The sequence below is a fragment of the Crocodylus siamensis genome, chromosome 8, assembly GCF_052110815.1.
Source record: "Crocodylus siamensis isolate JL-2025a chromosome 8, ASM5211081v1, whole genome shotgun sequence".
NCBI classification, from domain to species: domain Eukaryota; kingdom Metazoa; phylum Chordata; order Crocodylia; family Crocodylidae; genus Crocodylus; species Crocodylus siamensis.
The window spans coordinates 73583810-73601177 of record NC_143402.1 but is presented as its reverse complement, the minus strand read 5'-3'; the positions used below and the strand labels follow the sequence as shown (position 1 = coordinate 73601177).

The window sequence follows — 17368 nt, the reverse complement described above, 5'->3', positions numbered from 1 at the left end:
TGACAGTTTTACCTCTTTATTTTACCCTGCAAAAACTGCATTAAAATAATGGATACAATAGGAACTTCATGGGCATCAGAACTGGGGAGCAAGTTGGGAGGATTCTTTTTGGGGGGTATTCTTGATTTTTTTTTTTTTTTTTTTAAATGGCCGTCCCTGAATGCTGCAGTGGTGGAAAGCCTGCTGGAAATGAATTCTGTCTGGCCAGTACTTCATGGAGAGCTTTCCAGTAGATCTTGTTTCAAAACAGACACTAGACTTAAATTTATGCCATTTTAAAATGTTTAATATTTTTGGTATGTGAGTTTTGAGAAATAATGTAATTATTGTCAGCTGCAAAATATCCTGAATCCTTCATTATACAGTAAATTCACTATATTATTTTGTGTTTGACATAGAGGTTTTTTTCCTTATTGGTTAAGTAAAATGTAGCTGTTTCTCTCTGTGGTTTCTGATATGCCTTATGAAAAGAACTAAGTCAAATAAACAATGTCCACTTACTGTGTGCAAGGAGGACACTTTTATACATCTGTAGCAAGATTAACTCACTTCTACAGTTAGAAGTGAGCTTTCTAAAATCTTTTAGAACTGCTTGTAAAAATACTTGTTTATCTGTGCCAATTAGTTACATGTGAACTCCCTGCATTCCTGTGGTCCAGACAAGTCCAGGTACAAGGGACAAAGTCCTTGCCAAGCTGCCAGTACAAACATCTTTTTGTAAGCTTACTCTTTTTCAGACAAGCCTTTTAAAACAGACTGTGGTATTGACTGTAGATTAGAGGTGTAGTGCTTGGCATATCCCTGAATTTTAAAATGGAGGAAAGTAAAACACGCAAAGGAAATTTGGAAATGGTATCTGAGAAATTCAGTGTCAGCAGCTTGGTAGTAAAACTGTATGGATAATGCCTTATTATATAGTGCTATAACCTTTTACATACCTTGTAGCTAGCACTAATGGAAATAACAAACTCTAAAACTAGCTGATAATTGCCAAGAAAGACAGAAGCATATGTCTCTAGTCAGGATAAAATCTTTTTTTTTTTTTTCTCCTCAAGCTGCCCTGGAACTTTTCCTTTTAAATGTAATGAGAGTAGTTAACCATATTTTATTAGAACTTGTTTTGGTAAATACCAAAACTTGAAAAAGTTTAGAGAGGAAAATAATGTGCATATGACTTGAATGTCTGAAAACAGCTATGCTTATGCTTTTCAGCCGTCAGAACCAGCTCAAGGATCAGCAGCACCAACAGCAGCAGCAGGTAGTGTCCTTGTGCCAGCTTCCGGATGAGGCTGAGTGTCTGACTGTCCCGCGGTATAAGCGAGACCTCGTGCAGAAACTTAAGATTCTGCGACAAGAATTGTCACAGCAACAACCACAAGCAGGCCACTGTCGTATCGAGGTCTCCAGGGAAGAGATTTTTGAGGTAATCCACGTACTGACCTGTTTTTACCAGACACAACGAGGAAGGTGGGGGAGGGAGAGACCCATAAGCGGGGCGGTACGTGGTGTGGTGAAGGCTGAGAAGAGAATATGGTTGGGGACTTGTATTCGGTGGAGGTGGCATTTAATCTCTTTCCCAGATATGTATGGCAACCAGGGTAAATTATAGATTTAAGAAGACATTCTACACCCTTCTCTTACAAATAGGATTTGAGTAAATTGCACATTGAATAGCTTTGATCTGCAGTATTTGACTAAGCAGCATATTTCTTGTTAGATTTTTCCAAAATTAGAGAATTTAATGCAATTACTCTCAAGGGACAGGAGACACCCAGGCACACAATGTTCTCATTGGAATTTTGTGCCATTAATCATATGCTTTTGTCATTTTGGAGAAGTTTGCCTCCCTGAGAATTTCATCACTCTTTTCCCACACCTTTTACTCCACCCTCACCCTTCAAAGTCCTACAGTGTAGTCACTCGTTCTAGCCAAGGAGGATTTGGATGGCTCTTCCCTTTGGAGACTGTCACATCACTCCTTAATCAGCTGGAAAGGGGAGGATCACTGCACAGGAGCATAGAGTCTGTTCCCCTGTTTTTGGGGATAACTATGCTGGCTCCAGGGCACACCCAAGCCCTGCTGGTCTGAGAAGCAAAATTGGGAGTGTGATATTGCAAGTGCACAGAAGACATACTCTTGTTTCAGTTGCCAGTTATTCATATACTTCCTACTCTCCTTTCTTCATCCTTTCCAAACACCAGTGTCCAGGTGTTACTGACACAGTTACTCTAGGTCTGCAGATTTCTGACTAGCAGAGGCCATTCGGTTCTTGCAGGAGTTGATGTTCTTTAAAATGCTTCCTTGCACACTTGTTCCTGTACTCACCTTCAACAGATGCCCATGTTTGTTGTCTTGTCAGATAGGAAAAATAAGGGCTTATATAGGACATCTAATCTCCTAAGCAGTTTACTCACAGTTACAGTTTGTAATTACTTGTGGAAGCTACAGGAGGATAAAATAAAACAAAAAATAATGTTTCTGCATACCACAAGCAATTGAAGGGTATAAGCTTTTCTGGCATATTTTTTATTTGACTGGTAATGCCCTATTTGTAGAAAATGTCAGTTAGAATCTGTTATCTGAAAAATGCTAGTTACTAAATCAAGGAATACCCTCTGCTTTAGGGTCTGAGAATTGCACGATTAATTATTTATAGCAGAGAATAATAGCCTTTATATCTTTAAATAGTGGTGAATATGACAACGTGCCATATAATTTCAGGAGTCTTACCGGCAAGTCATGAAGATGAGGCCTAAAGACCTGTGGAAGCGATTAATGATAAAATTTCGGGGAGAAGAAGGCCTTGACTATGGAGGGGTTGCCAGGTAAACAAAGACATGTGCCAGACTGTCCAGTGTATTTATTACCTATGCTTTGTTTCTAAGCTCTGTCTGTTTTGAAGGGGGTTGTTTTTAAAATATGTTCTAGTAACTAACTGTATGCCAACAAGATGTCCCTCAGTTTTCTGATTTTTTTTTTTTTTTTTAAGAGGAGAAGTATCATGCAAACTTTAGTATAGATGTGTCTTAATGTGAGATGTGCCTCTTGTAACTTTACTGAAGATAAGTCCATCTTCTCTGGTTAGTGAAATTAGGCTATAGACAGATGCTGTCCTTGGAGCAGGACCAGCTGTGCTGAGGTGTGTAGTGGCACAGCTGGCCTGCTTCATTGGGTGATGCAGACATTGCCCATTGTCCCGAGTCAGGGCAGGGCAGTGTGATGTGCAAGCCCAGAGTATCCTCTACTGTGGGATCCCTGGGTTCTGCAAGCCCAGAAACCCAGGCATGCACTCCCATGGCATCTTGGGCTTGATCTTGCAGGGAAATTCCCAGGGCAAGCAGGATTGGGCCCCTGAAGCCCTGGGAGGGCCTGTCCAAAGTGACTGGAGAGTGCAGACTGCCCATGCTTTCCACCCGTAATGGAAGCAGATGTCTGCCACAAAAAGTAGCGCAAATTTTACCACCTACATTGCAGGCACCCTTTGGGGCATTTGTGGCACAAGGGATATGAAGGTCTGTTTGGGCTTTGTGCCGCCATAAACCTTCTTGTGGTTACACAAAGGCTACATCCGTTTCCAGCATTAGATCACTGAGCATTTACACCATAAAGGACTCTATTTTGTGGTAAATCTTTGGTAACAAAAATGAGCCTAATATTGTAGTTTTAAATATAAAGCCTTGACTAGGATTTAAAATAAAACATTAGCGTTTACTAGAGTTGGGACGTAAAGTTAATTAGTGGTCTATGATTTGTGTGTGTGTTTAAAAAAAAATAATAAAAAGTCAGTATTTTGGGGAAAATAGCTACAAGCGTTGTAACACATGAAAAAGTATTACTGAGGCTTCTGTAATATGATTGTAAATACGAATATGCCCATCCCTTCTAAAATATAGAAGTGCAATTTCTGGTGCTTAAAGTTAGCTTTGAAGATTAGAAGAATTTTAGGATTTAAACCAGAAGTTGTAGCAGAATGATGTTGCAAAACTAGAATTGACGCATGTCATATGATGGCATTTTCTAGCCATCAACTAGTCTATTTTCCAGCCTGGCTTTCAGTCAGCATGCCCTGGGTCATCCACCCTCTCCTTTGTTGGGCAGTCAAAGGAGCAAAGTAAAGGGGCAGTGTGAAATATTATGGATGTTTTCCGCCTTCTTAAACTAATATTTACCAATCAGAGCAAATTTATTTAGCACTTTAAATTGCAGCCTGCAACGTAAAGACCTTCAGGTAATGGCTATATTCAGTAGACTGACAAACGGCAATGCTCTACAGTGAGTAGAATACACACAGTACAACTTTGTCTTAACTGTATAATGCCTAAGAAGGAGAAACAGAAGCAGAAACTCTGAGAGTAAGTGAGATTGGGAGGAAAAAAAATGCTTGGACAGCTGGGAAGTCAGCCAGTTTTCAGGTAATGGATGCTTTCTGCTCGTCTAAATATGGCTTTAGTTTCATTTCTTGTTGTTCATTGTGAATATTAAAGTTGAAAACCTTAAGTTTTGCATAGTTTCTTGGTATAGAAATGTTTGCCTACAACTTAAGGTAAATTATTTTGTTCCTCCAGGGAATGGCTCTACCTGTTATCACATGAAATGCTGAATCCATATTACGGCCTCTTCCAGTATTCCCGAGATGATATCTACACACTGCAAATCAATCCAGACTCTGCAGTTAACCCGGTATGGACAGTGACATCTTCTGTAAATCATCTTTCTTGTGGCCCAGAAATGTTGTTAAATGTTGGGTATTCTTAAGACTTTATCTAATTCTCGTGTTAGTATTGCTAGAAGTGGATTTTGTACAGTTAACATAGTCCTTTTATACCACTGTGAGTAGAGGAAAGAATATGAAATATTTCTCCTTAATCTTGGTGCCAAGTGTTGGCATTTCTCAGTGGAAATCACAAAATCAAGTTGTCTTGGCGCTTAGCAGCAAAATCTCAGGACTGTGGGGAACTGATGTTTAGAACTTTTTGATAGTAAGGTCCTGCTTCTTGAGTTTGAAATTCAGCAAATGTTCTCTTGGGAAGTCTAATAAGTTGATTGCATTTGTCTTTCAATTCCAGGAACACTTATCGTATTTCCATTTTGTTGGACGGATTATGGGGATGGCTGTGTTTCATGGACATTATATTGATGGGGGCTTCACGTTGCCTTTCTATAAGCAGTTGTTAGGGAAGCCAATTACTTTGGATGATATGGAATTGGTTGACCCAGATCTTCATAACAGTTTAGTGTGGATACTGTATGTATTGCACATTTTATAATTACAATAATATTTAGTATGCACATTTCATAATTACAATAATATTTAGTATGCCCTCTGAGTTAGTGTGTAATTCATTCATTTAAATTTGGTTGGAATAAAATTAAATTATTCTGTGTTCCACATGCTCTCTACTAAGGCAACTGGTTTTACAGCATGCATTTCTAATGTATACAATTTTTATTTAAAAAAAAAAAAGGAGGGATTTCAGCTTAGACGTGAACGTGTGTGAAAATAATATTGAATGCAGATTGCATTTTGTTAGTCACTAGACTTAACTTTTCCAAATTATAACTTTTTGCATTTGCTGATCATGTTGAATGCTAAATAGCAGTAGCATGTTGCTTAAACATGTGACACTGAAAAAGTTAATAGTGTTGTTGTGCATAATTTAACAATAACAAAACAGTAATAGGCTGTTTGGGAATTAAGCTCCTGATGAATAGTTTGAAAGGAAATCTGATTGAAAATTAAATTGACATGTCTCATAAGTGTGTGTTTGTGTGTGTAATGCAGTTGTAGAGAACATCTTCACTGAACTCTCTGCTTGTTTCTTCCCCCAAGTGAGAATGACATTACGGGAGTCTTGGACCATACATTTTGTGTGGAACACAATGCTTATGGGGAAATTATTCAGCATGAACTGAAACCGAACGGCAAAAGCATCCCTGTCACAGAGGAAAATAAGAAAGAATATGTCAGGTATTAATCATCAGTTTTTCAAACAGAGTTTTCTGGGTGATGTGGTGGGATTTTTCCCCCCACTAAGCTTCCCCTAGGTGTGATTTTTGGCTTGTTTGAACCAATAGGCAGTGCCCCGTATTTTTGGAAGTCCAGTACAGTAGCTTTGTTGTGCTGAATTGCTGTCAGTAACTTTGTTTCTTTGGCTGGACAAACTGCAGGGTTATTGTGCTTGAATGTATTTTCCACCCAGAACATTTGCACTTGCTTACAGGCTTTATGTAAACTGGCGATTTTTACGAGGAATTGAAGCACAGTTTCTGGCCCTGCAGAAGGGATTTAATGAAGTAATCCCACAACATCTGCTGAAGACATTTGATGAGAAAGAGCTAGAGGTCAGTACATTACTGTTGTGTTATGTCGTCAAGTGTAACAATAAAAGGTTGATGCATTCTTCTGAGACTAAGTAACATGATAAGTTGCCTCCCTTGTGCTTTTGGGGTTTTGCAGGTGCAGTGTTACAAGAAATACAGTTAACACAAAAGGTCATTCAGGCCCTGGAATTTCTGAGGCTGATTTCTCTGACATCCTCCATTCTGTCCGTCTCGTACAAAATCAGTAGCTGGGTTTGTCAGCTGAGCAGCTTTCTCTCCTGTGATTTGTCTGATGCTATTGGGTTGAGCAGTGTTCAAGTTTGTCCTTTTGTTTGTGTTGACTTTGCTAATGACTTATAGGAGGCTAGATAGGACAGCTATTGTGGAAGATGCCACTTTTCTTCTGGTCAGTTCTGACAGGTTACGTAGGATGGGGATACCTCTCTTGTACTTTGTTCAACAGATGATTTCGGATCAGGGTATCTACAATTTTCTCAAGTTACTTTGCAGAGTAGGATAGGGCTGTCTCACTGGTAGTCCGTAAAGGGTGGATCTGTGGCCCCAGGGCTCTCACCTGACTTAGAAGTTGAACAGCCCTGGTGTAGGAAAAGGTGCATACCTTTTAAAGAAACACTACCTGGCACTACCACCGTATGCTGTACCATATGCACAGAGAAGAATGTCATGCTGAATAGAGCACCCCTTAAGGACAAGTGAACAGAGTTTAACATTTTTAAAAACTTAAATTGGATATAAGATCTACATCTGGGCTTTCTCTCTTGCCCTGCAGTGATTGTCCACATCTTCTGAGCCATTGTGAGTGTGCTGGCTTATAAAATGGCTAAAGTGAGAACTACTCACACTTTCTTTTGTGTTCTTTGCTAGAGATGTCATCACAGAGTATACAGTGACAACCTGTCTCTTCTGCTGTTAGACTTTGAGCAGATCAGACAGCGAAATCCAAAATAGTCTTTTAACTGCTGCCTGAGGAAAGGGGATGAAGGGTTTTTGGTGGAGGAAATGGCAAGTCCAAAGTATGATCTTATTTCACAAATGCTGCAAAACCTTGCTCTTGGCAAACATTTCAGAAGATTGATGCTACCATCTGCACAACAACCTTCCAGAAAACAAAGCAAGCCACCCATCCCCAAAGTGATGAAAAATCAAATGGAATTTTTAGCTGTGGAAAGGGAGAATACCAGAAACTCCATGAAATCAAGTAGGGACTTAGTTGTGGCTACTCACTATACGTGTTCAGGTGCAGTAATGATGCATACATAGATGTTCACAACATGGAAGTTATTATTTAAGATGCAACAACATTTAGAGGATTTTGGTCTAGAATTACATTGATAAATGGGAAAACCGGTATGAAATGAATTGAATGAAATTCATGTAGGACAAATACAAAGTCCTGCATTTAGCATAGAACAAGCAAATGCACAAAAACAAACTGAGGAATGAATTATTAGACTGTAGTATTGCATAAAGTTGGAGCTACAGTAGACTCTAAGTAGAATATGAGTTAACAAGTGCTCTTGTTGCAAAAACAATAAAAAATAAAAAGTCAACAGCATAATGCATTGTATTAACAAAAATGTCACCTGCAAGTCAAGGGAAGTGGCTCTTCAGCTCTACTTGGCACTGGGGAGGCCTCATCTTGAGTTTCCTATTTTGGGCCCTGTGTTTCAAGAAGATGAGATCAACATGTGGCGAATCCAGTAGTGAGCAGCAAAAATGATTAAAGACCTAGGAAATGAGACTCATGACGAAGGGTTGGAAGAACTAAGGTTTAGTCCGGAAGAGAAGACTGAGCAGGGATTTGAAACACCCTTGAAACATCTTAAGAGTGGTTGTGAACAGGGTGATAAATAATAGACAGTTCTCAGTGGCCAAGGGGGACAGGACCAAAAGTAATAGTCTTAAATTGCAATTAGGGAAATGGTAGGTTTACTATTAGGAAGCACTTTCTAACGGTGCGTGGTTAAGTGCTGAAACAGATTACTTAGGCTGTGAAATCACCGTTCTAGAAGTTTTTAAGGGCAGGTTAGACAGACACTTGGATGATCTTACCCTGAGCAGGGAGTTGAATTAGATGTCCTCCTAAGGTCCCTTCTGTCCCTATTTTTCTGTGAAAGCAGAGGACAGATGCTATACTCCATTTGAAGTTCAAAGTATATTTTACTTGTTCGTTCATTTTGTAACTGTATGAGATGGAAAAGTATTACTAGAAAGTACTGTTTAATGGGAGGGGGAAGATGATTGAATTCTGAAAGCCAAATTACACCCTGGGCTACCCATCAGAAGAAGTCTTATCAAACTTGGTAGACCTTTGCATGCACAAAGGTGAAGGTAGAACTTGTACATCTGGAATCACAGGACACTTTCAGGATCTGTAAATTATTTTTGTTCTAAGCTTAGGAACCTGGGCTGTTCTGGCTGGAAAAAAAGCTAGAATTTGACATTTCAGAAATGGATTGCATGTGACATATATATATATTTTTTACAACAGAGTACAATGATGTAATTCCACATTTCTTAAAACCAGAGCAAGGCTATAACTTTTCATTGGTAGTAAATTTTGAAAGTTTTTAAGCATGCGTTTTCTTTTGATGGTTAGGCATTATGTAATTTCTTTTGAGCACTGATAATGTGTATGATTATTAACAGCTCATCATTTGTGGACTTGGAAAGATTGATGTTAATGACTGGAAGGCAAATACTAGGTTAAAACACTGTACCCCAGACAGCAACATTGTGAAATGGTTCTGGAAAGCTGTGGAGTTCTTTGATGAAGAGAGGAGAGCACGATTACTCCAGTTTGTGACCGGCTCGTCCAGAGTGCCTCTGCAGGGTTTTAAAGCATTACAAGGTAAAAGTTCTGCTGGAACCAACTTAGACTGGATGCACATGGGGAAGGAACGGGACTTGCCTCAAAAACCTTCCATGAAAACAAGGCTGTTGGTTTGCAGTGGGACTTTCAGTGGTCTGATGGCTGTTCTTTGGCATCACGTTTCACTTGCTCTTCTCTCTTGGCCTGCCCATTCCCTGGTGACTCCTGGCTGTAAACTGCTCTCTTCTTTCCCCCTATAAAAGCACTTCTGTTTCTTACTAACTGAAGTAAATTTTAGAAATCAAATCTCTAGCTTTTTCACCTAACAGTCTGATTTTTAATTTATTTTCATTGCAATACTTCACCTCCTCTACAGCTGTCCACCATTCACTCCACGGCCCAAAAAAACAAGAAGTAACTACAGAAAAAATCTGCCTCATTAGCCAGTGGCTTTTGAGCTCCAGTAGGAGCTGTGCCTTTCTGCAGGAGTGCCTCTGACTTTGACTGTCAGCTGCACTGCTAGATGGACAGTGCCAAAGTGGCCTCAGTGATTCTCCCGCATCTCTCAAGATTAGAAGTATTTTCGTTAGCAGATGGGCGGGTTGGATTCCAGCTGAACAAAAACCCTCTGATAGCAATTACTGTTTACAGAAATTTACCCACTCTTCCAGGTACTTCTCACTCCTGACCCCCAGCCCTACTGTTACCATTTACTTTCAACCTACAGCTGCCTGGCCTTGCCAGTGCCTCTCACTCCCAGCCCGCAGCCCCCACTTCCCCAGGGCCAGGGCCTGCAGCCCCCTGCCCTCCCTCCCCAACAGCACCTAAGCCGTACTTGTTGCCCACTGAAGGCGACAGCAGCTGCTGTGGCCAGAGCGGAGCATTGAGCCGGTCTCCCCTTTCCCTCCTTCCCTCCCTCCCCTGTGGGCCTGGAGCAGAGCCCATGCTGCCCTCCCCCCCAGGGGCTTCGTGAACCAGCAGCCAGGACCTGGTGTGGGGGGGAGCACCGTGCTGCCATAGCTGCCAAGCCAAGGCATCTCCTATCTGCCTGGGAGCCCAACCCCAACTGCTGATGTTGTGACCCAGTTTGGGGTTGTGACCCACAGTTTGGGAACTGCTGTGCAAGACTAAGGTTTAATTAGCTTTAGTACCTTTAAGCAAATGCAGCTGGTGACAGCAGCTGAAACCTGCATAGGAGAGGGGTGGGCAATCTGCAGCAGATCAGGCAGGGGAAGGGGGTGAGAGTGGCACATGGGGATGGTTCTGGGCAAATTTGTACATGCCTGCCAGAAAGTTTGGCCCCCCGCTGGTATAGATGATGCCTTCCATTTTTGTGTGCTCAAGCTTTCCATGTTGCTGTATAAGCTCAGAAGGCAGCTACAGATTCACTTAACTCATCCTTTATGATTAAGCCACAGCATGACAGACTGTATAAATTTGTGACGCTGTGTTGGTGATTGCTAGTACTACCATTACTGTATGTTCCTTCCCTGGTATAATCAACTAGAGTTTTGCATCCCATGCTGTTTCCTGGTGTCAGGAGGCCCACGCAAAGCCAGCTGTGCCTGTGGAGACTTTGGTTACACAAAGTTGTACTGTGTTAAATATTTCAGAATAGCTGAAGTGGTACGTCCCCAAGATGGAGGCAGTTTTCACCAGCATGTCCAGTTCAGTATGGGAGGGAGAAATACATTGCACTGCTATGACTGCGTCTGTATTAAGTGTCATAGAGTGCAACTATCGCTAACACACCCCACCACACTCATAACCGACATCATCCCACCCGGACACAGGCTGAGTGGACCAGGTGGTGTATATTCCTTGCTGCTAATCAGTGCCTTGCTATTGCATCTCTTTCACTGGCTTGGACAGTCTTGCTCGTGTCAGGCCTGTGTGAAAGAAACAGAACCTGTCTGAGGGCAAGTGTTGAAATGGCTTTTCCCTGCTTGCTCTGATGTGCTCCCTCCCTCCCTGCTGCTGCTGCTGGTCTTTTCTTACTCCCTTCTGACTTCGCCCTTTAACACACTGGCTGTCTGACTCTGTTGTGCCATGAAGTATCGCAGCAGTTTGTAACACTTAAAATGCAGCACTGCGGGGCTGTTACAAGCATCCCACCCCTTTGCTGGAGGGGGAAGTTGCTTCAAAGGTGAACCCTCCAGGTTCCCCAGGGCTGATGACAGCAAAGATGAATTGAACCAGGGCTGTGCAGAGCTGCAGGTGTACAGGCTTTGCTGATTGTGAGCAACAGGGCTTCCGGGTCTGCTGAGCACGGCAGGGCTCTGTGGGAGCTCACCCCAGGCAGGGGCCCAGGGAGCAAGCCAGCTGTGCCCCTGTCCCCTCTTGCAAGGAGCTGTCCTTAAGCAACAAGCGTTAAAGACCAACTAGAATGTGAAACTGTGGAACCAGAAATGTCTGCGGACGGGAGTGCGCGACGTGTGGTCGGAGCAGACTGTGGGTTCTTACCCCGTACTTAACTACCCAGGAGTGCCGCTCTTTACCCCGTGTCGCTCAGTGTGCTGCTTTCCATATCCCTGTTCCAGTGAGGCAGGCCATGCCACACCAGAAATGACACCCCACACCATCCCTGAATGCCACTCCAGTCTCCTTCCCCTCCCGTTTGCTGCTCTTTCTGCTCCCTGTCTGATCTGCTGCTCTCCTTTCTGCTCCCTGCTGTGCTGACAACCCTCTCCCTCATCAGGTGAATGCAATACGCAGGGGCTGCTTGTGGTATTTGTGCTGCAGGTCAGCCACCCTTGCTCTATTCAACCACCCTTAGCCTCTCTCAGCAGCATCCCTTCACTCTCCCCATCCCTTTCCTTTGGATTGACATTCCTTTCTAGCAAAACCTCTTCTTTTTGCAGGTCCAGTCATAGCATCTGATGCACTAGGCTGCTGCCTAGGAAAGCTCATGCCTCTCTGAACCAGTTAGTGTCTAATGAGTCCTGTCCCCACCCCTGCCCTGGCTTCTGTAGCCCTTTCAGCATCTTGGTAGTGCCCAAGCTGTTGGAGTGGCTGCGCACTCGCTTTCTGTAGCACTGCAGGGGCATAGGTAATGCTACACATGTGGCCTCTCAGGGTTGTGCCATGTCACAGCATCAACTTTCATCTTTACTGGATCTGCAGGTGCTGCAGGCCCGCGACTGTTCACAATACACCAGATCGATGCCAGCACCAACAACTTGCCGAAGGCTCATACCTGGTAAGTCATGTGATTTTATCCCATTTTCTGGGAAAAATGCAGCATTTAGATAAAGGATAGGTCGGTGCATTTCCATTGCTGTTTGCCCTGTCTCACCTGCCCTTTTGGCTTTGTTCGTGAACGTTGGCCACCCTAACGTAAGCCAGGAATACAGCATAAAAGTTGCATGTGTATTACCAAAGCTTTTTGAGTTAGCTAAACTTGTGGGTGTAGTGCAGACAAACCCTGACCTGCACAACCTTTGAATTTCTGGGTGCAGCTGAAAACAGTTAAAGTTGCTTTGCTTTCTTTCTGTTCACAGCTTTAATCGAATAGACATTCCTCCCTACGAAAGCTACGACAAGCTGTATGAGAAGCTGCTAACCGCCATTGAAGAAACATGTGGGTTTGCTGTGGAATGACCCGTCACAGGCTTACCTAGGACTCTATTTATACTCCTGTCATCCGGAAAGCCCTCCTCCCCCCCAGCCAAGCCTCAAGAAATGCTTGAAATACAGGAAACCTTTCCCTTTTCTACGCTAGGACACTGGGAGGGAAAGGACAGTTTTGGAGTTTGTTTATTTTTCCAAGAAAATGGGTCCTGTGGCTTTTGTCATAGAACCATTCAGCTGCTATTAAAAACTAATACCTTGAACACCTAGAATGCTGACTTTTCCTACATTTCAACAGTTAAGCAGTATTCTACACTTAAAGACTACTACTATTTTTGTAAAAGGTAACCTATTCTATTTGCCTACCTGATTTCTATTCTCACAGATACCAAGACACCACGTTGGCAGTCGGTACAAGTCCCTTTCAGCCTGGTTAAAAGTATGATACTGAACAGCGCCTATACCTGCTATTTTTTAAAAGAAAAATATTTTGGATTATTCTAACTTTGCATAAAATTGGCTACAAGAATCATTAATCTTTTTAATTAAAGCCACTTACAAGTTAACTGCGTTTCTTATAGTGAAACATTATATTCTGCATTGTAAGTTCAACTTAAATGTTACCCAAATGGGGCTTTTTATATTTTTCAAGCATGGATTACAGATCTGAAGTTTGGGGTCCTGTTTATATCAGTTGTCCGATTCCTTAAGCAAATTTCCTAGTCTCTGTGACTGACACTGTATTTAGTACAGGACATTGTGTTAAATGTGGAGTAGCCCCTTTTTTTGAAGGGAGTTCGTCATTTCAGTTTTTTTAAACAAGCATTTTTGTAACAAGTCTCTTGTTGAGAGTATTTTTGGTTTGCTTTCACTTGAAAATGGAAACGCTGCAGTTTTCAAATTCCATAAAGCATGCTGCTGATGAGGTGATGTTGATAGCCACCTACCTGCCTGCTCATCGGTTCATGTTTCAGAATCGTCCGTATCTGCCCAGCCATCCAAAGTTTACGTTCACATGCAACCAATTCGCAGTGCGTATTTGTTGTCTTTAAAGACCTATCAGGTAAACCATTTTTCATCTTCGTTTAGCTCTCGTGACATCAGTTTGCTTAAGTTACAGCTAAGGAAAAGCAGCCAGTTCAGATAGTAAATGCTGAACATGCGTGCGATATGCTCTGACAGTGAGGTCATTCAAGCACAGTGTCGTTGGTTTTAGGGCTGAAAGTATATATATGCAAGCGTTAAAGCATGGGTTGGTCTGTTCAAATGGGAACATAATGCACTACCGGTGGAGGGAACTGTATTTTGAAATGCGGTTGGGAATTCTGAGCTGTTCAGCTGAGCACGTTCTGTTCATGGGGTGTAGCTAAGTCAGGCTACTCACGGCACAATGGTTTTTTAGCATTCTCCTGAGTAAGTGTGCAGTGGTACCTAAGTACCTGACCTGTCTCTGCCTGCTAAGCAGGGGGACAGTGACACTTGGCAGAGGAGATTTTCAATTTTGTTCAATCGGTATTATGATTTGTTTCTTTAAACCTGGACCCCGAAATCAGCACTGTGTTTACACTGCTGCTGAGAAACAATGAAGAGTACTGAAATAAAATAAAAAAGAAAACAGGACCATTTCCTTTGCAGCCTGCATTTTACCACGAACTAGCTGATGGGCCTTACCCATTGCTGTATATTTTGGGAACCTTTCAACATACAAATTTTTTTTCTGCCAAATCTGACTGCCCTAGCAAGTAAGTTAGAACAGGCACTATGAATTGGAATAAAAGGCAACGGTTCATTTGTGGAGCTGTGGGGAGAATTTGGTAGCTCACCTCCACATACTCCCTCAGTTTCTCCAGTGGGGCTGTTCTTCTGAACTTGCTTACCAACCTGAGCTGGCTGGTGAAGAGATGAGGCTGCTCAGGGATCTGCACCTGAAGCCAAAAGATCTGCTTGGGAAGAAATCGTCTTAGACCCTCTCCCTCATTTGCTAAGCTCTGCTTGGGCTCATGCAGATGCGGTGGTAATGCTGCCTTTAAAGCTGCCCAAAGATGCCACTCAAGCTGAATTCCTTTGGTTATTTCATGGACTGGAAACCAGAGTGTGGCAGAACTGTCTGACTTCCTCCGGGCAGCAGGAATGTCCTGCTGTGGCCACAGTGCTGGCCAGTGGAAGTGACAGCTTCACTGTCTTGTGCTTCTGTCCTGGGCACGCTTGTTGGAGTTTTCTGAACAAGAGCAGCTTGTCCCTCTAACAAAGGTGTTGTGACCCTGCCTGCAGTTTCCATCTGGACAAGGGTAAGTGCTTCTTGCAGCAGGACACAAGCATGGCTTTCCCCACTCTAGGTCCCTGCAGTCCCGTACATTTTCTGAGCTGCAGGACTGCGGGAGCTTTTGTTGGTACCTATTCCTGTGAATTCCCAGTGCTGCTTCAGCTGCACACCCCCTCATAGCAAACTCTCTGCACGAGCCAGTTGCCCAGGCTAGTAAACACGGCACACACCTTCTATGCCCCAGGGGCATTTTATAGGCTTGCCCTTTGCAGAAAATGAATTGTACATCAGTTATTCCAATGCACAGTGATAGGGCTGTTGCTTTCCTGTTAAGCATTTTGGTGGGGTGTTGCAAAATCCTTCTAGTCCCATGGGACTGATATTGTAAATTTAAATTTTCTAATATTATGCATAGGACTAGATAACACTTCTCTATATTTGACAGCTGATGAATATACCAAGTATTTTGAGTGCCTTTTTGCTTCAGAGTGATTGAGAGCTTTGAATAAAGCACCCCGCCTGCTCAGAAACTGTGTGAAGTTCTGCAGAAGCGCCAGCCTATCAGAGTTTAGCTCAAAAATCATGTCAGTTCCCTCAAACAGGTGCTAAGCCTAATGTTGCATTGAACCTGGGACTTTCACCCCATGAGTAATGTGAATATTTATTTCAACTTGTCCCTTGTACGGGCTTTTACTTTAGCCATTCTTTAGTTGCATAAAGTTGTTTTAGAGAAATGCCACATCATGGTTTCATGCTGTTGCTTTTCATGATGAATGTTTAATATGAACAGTGACTATTTTGTAGATTTCAAATATACAGTACACAGTTGCGTTTCAGAGGATTTAATTTCTCGGTGTAAAGAGTTTTGTAATGGTGCTTTGTACAGTATGTATTCTAATTTTTTTTTTTTGCACATAGATTCAGTTTCCCTAAACTGATTTATTTTTACCAAATGTTTGCATTGTACTAAAGTCCAGAGCACACAAGTTTCCCTTCTTTAGTTTTGTTCCACAACACTACACTTATATTGAACTTCTGGTGCGTTTAAACTGGCTGCATGGATGGAAGTAAAAGCTTTGCTTCTTTCTCATAAGTATGCATCATCCTACAGCTTAATGTAGCATGCTCCCATTGCTTCAGATTTTAAACTGCACCATGTAGTTAACAGGTGCCCTTTGTTGTACTTAACATTCTCTGTCGTAGGCTTTTGGCTCTACCACATCTTTAGAGCTTTATCTATAGCTGTAATTAGTTATCTTCAGTTGTAACTCCCCCTCCACAAACTGACAGTTTTTAGTTTATCATTTCCATTGTATTTATTACAAAGTGTTTTAGCATTGATATCCATTGTATTTTCACCCAGCTGTTACATAAGCTTTAACAAAACATCTGTATAAAATGGTTTTTAAATACTTAATGTATGTACCCATGCAGAAGTTGAGCAATAAATTGTATGCTGTTTGCACTGTCACAGCATCAATGGTTTAAAAAATGTTTGAAGTTTTTAATTAAATATTGACATTGATTTACAATAACAAGAGGCTTTGAGTGAGTCAGCTCCTTTAGAGGAGAATATATTTGTTACATGTTCATACGTACAGCATGGGCTTGGCCCTCAGTTGTGGCGCACTTCGCTGAAAGAATAAGGAAACTTGCCTTATTCTGGTGTCTCCCAGGTATCTCGGCCTTTTTATAGCAGGCCCTGCATACAGCACTGCCTCAAAGCACAGGTAAGTGAGTACATGTCTTTGCTGCTTGATCTAGCACAGCTGACCCAGATTCTTTGTGGATGAAGAAAGAAATAGATAACTCAGACAGTAACTATTTTAGCTTCATTCAGCTGCAGTAAGCATAGCTTTACCGGGTCACAGTCTGGAGGTGGCCTGTCTTAAACTCCAATGATCTGGAATGGCTCTGGTGAATTGGGCTTTTATGGCAAAAGGGAGATCACTGCTGTAGGTTTAGTTTGTCAGGGAAACTAACATGTGTTAGATGCAATGCTCTCTTTCCCCAAAGCTGTAGCACACCTGCCCTCAGTACTCTCACAAGTGCTCAAGAGCCTTCCATCACCTGGCCTGTTGACAGGACACTTGTGTTTGTGGGAACTGTTCCCTAACTGACAGGTAGCAGTGCCCAGGACATCCCCGTAGAAGGCTACAGGGGCAAAACCAATGTTCAGCAAATTAGGCTCCTCAGGCACCCGGTCACGTACCTTGTGTAATTACACAGGGTCGGTGTAGCAGAGCTCCAGCTAGAACTTGCAGGTGGATCCCCCAGACCAAGCATTTGAGTAGCAGAGGTAACACTAACTCTACAGAACAGAGGTGTAGGTTGCAAGCAGCAAACTTTAAAAGCTTCCATACTTGAAATATTCTCAGTT

General features: G+C 42.3%; 1 protein-coding gene across 1 annotated transcript in view; it reads left to right on the top strand.

The window, feature by feature from the left end:
- SMURF2 (SMAD specific E3 ubiquitin protein ligase 2) overlaps nt 1–16456 on the top strand; it is a 101103-nt gene extending 84647 nt beyond the window's left edge. Inside the window, exons 11-19 of the mRNA XM_090059575.1 lie at nt 1213–1423; nt 2723–2826; nt 4567–4681; nt 5068–5246; nt 5832–5969; nt 6223–6343; nt 8993–9194; nt 12279–12354; nt 12656–16456. Of these exons, the coding sequence (XP_089915701.1) occupies nt 1213–1423; nt 2723–2826; nt 4567–4681; nt 5068–5246; nt 5832–5969; nt 6223–6343; nt 8993–9194; nt 12279–12354; nt 12656–12755 (1246 nt within the window). The 3' untranslated portion in view covers nt 12756–16456. The remainder of the gene's footprint in view (nt 1–1212; nt 1424–2722; nt 2827–4566; nt 4682–5067; nt 5247–5831; nt 5970–6222; nt 6344–8992; nt 9195–12278; nt 12355–12655) is intronic.
- The last annotated feature ends 912 nt before the right edge of the window (nt 16457–17368 follow it).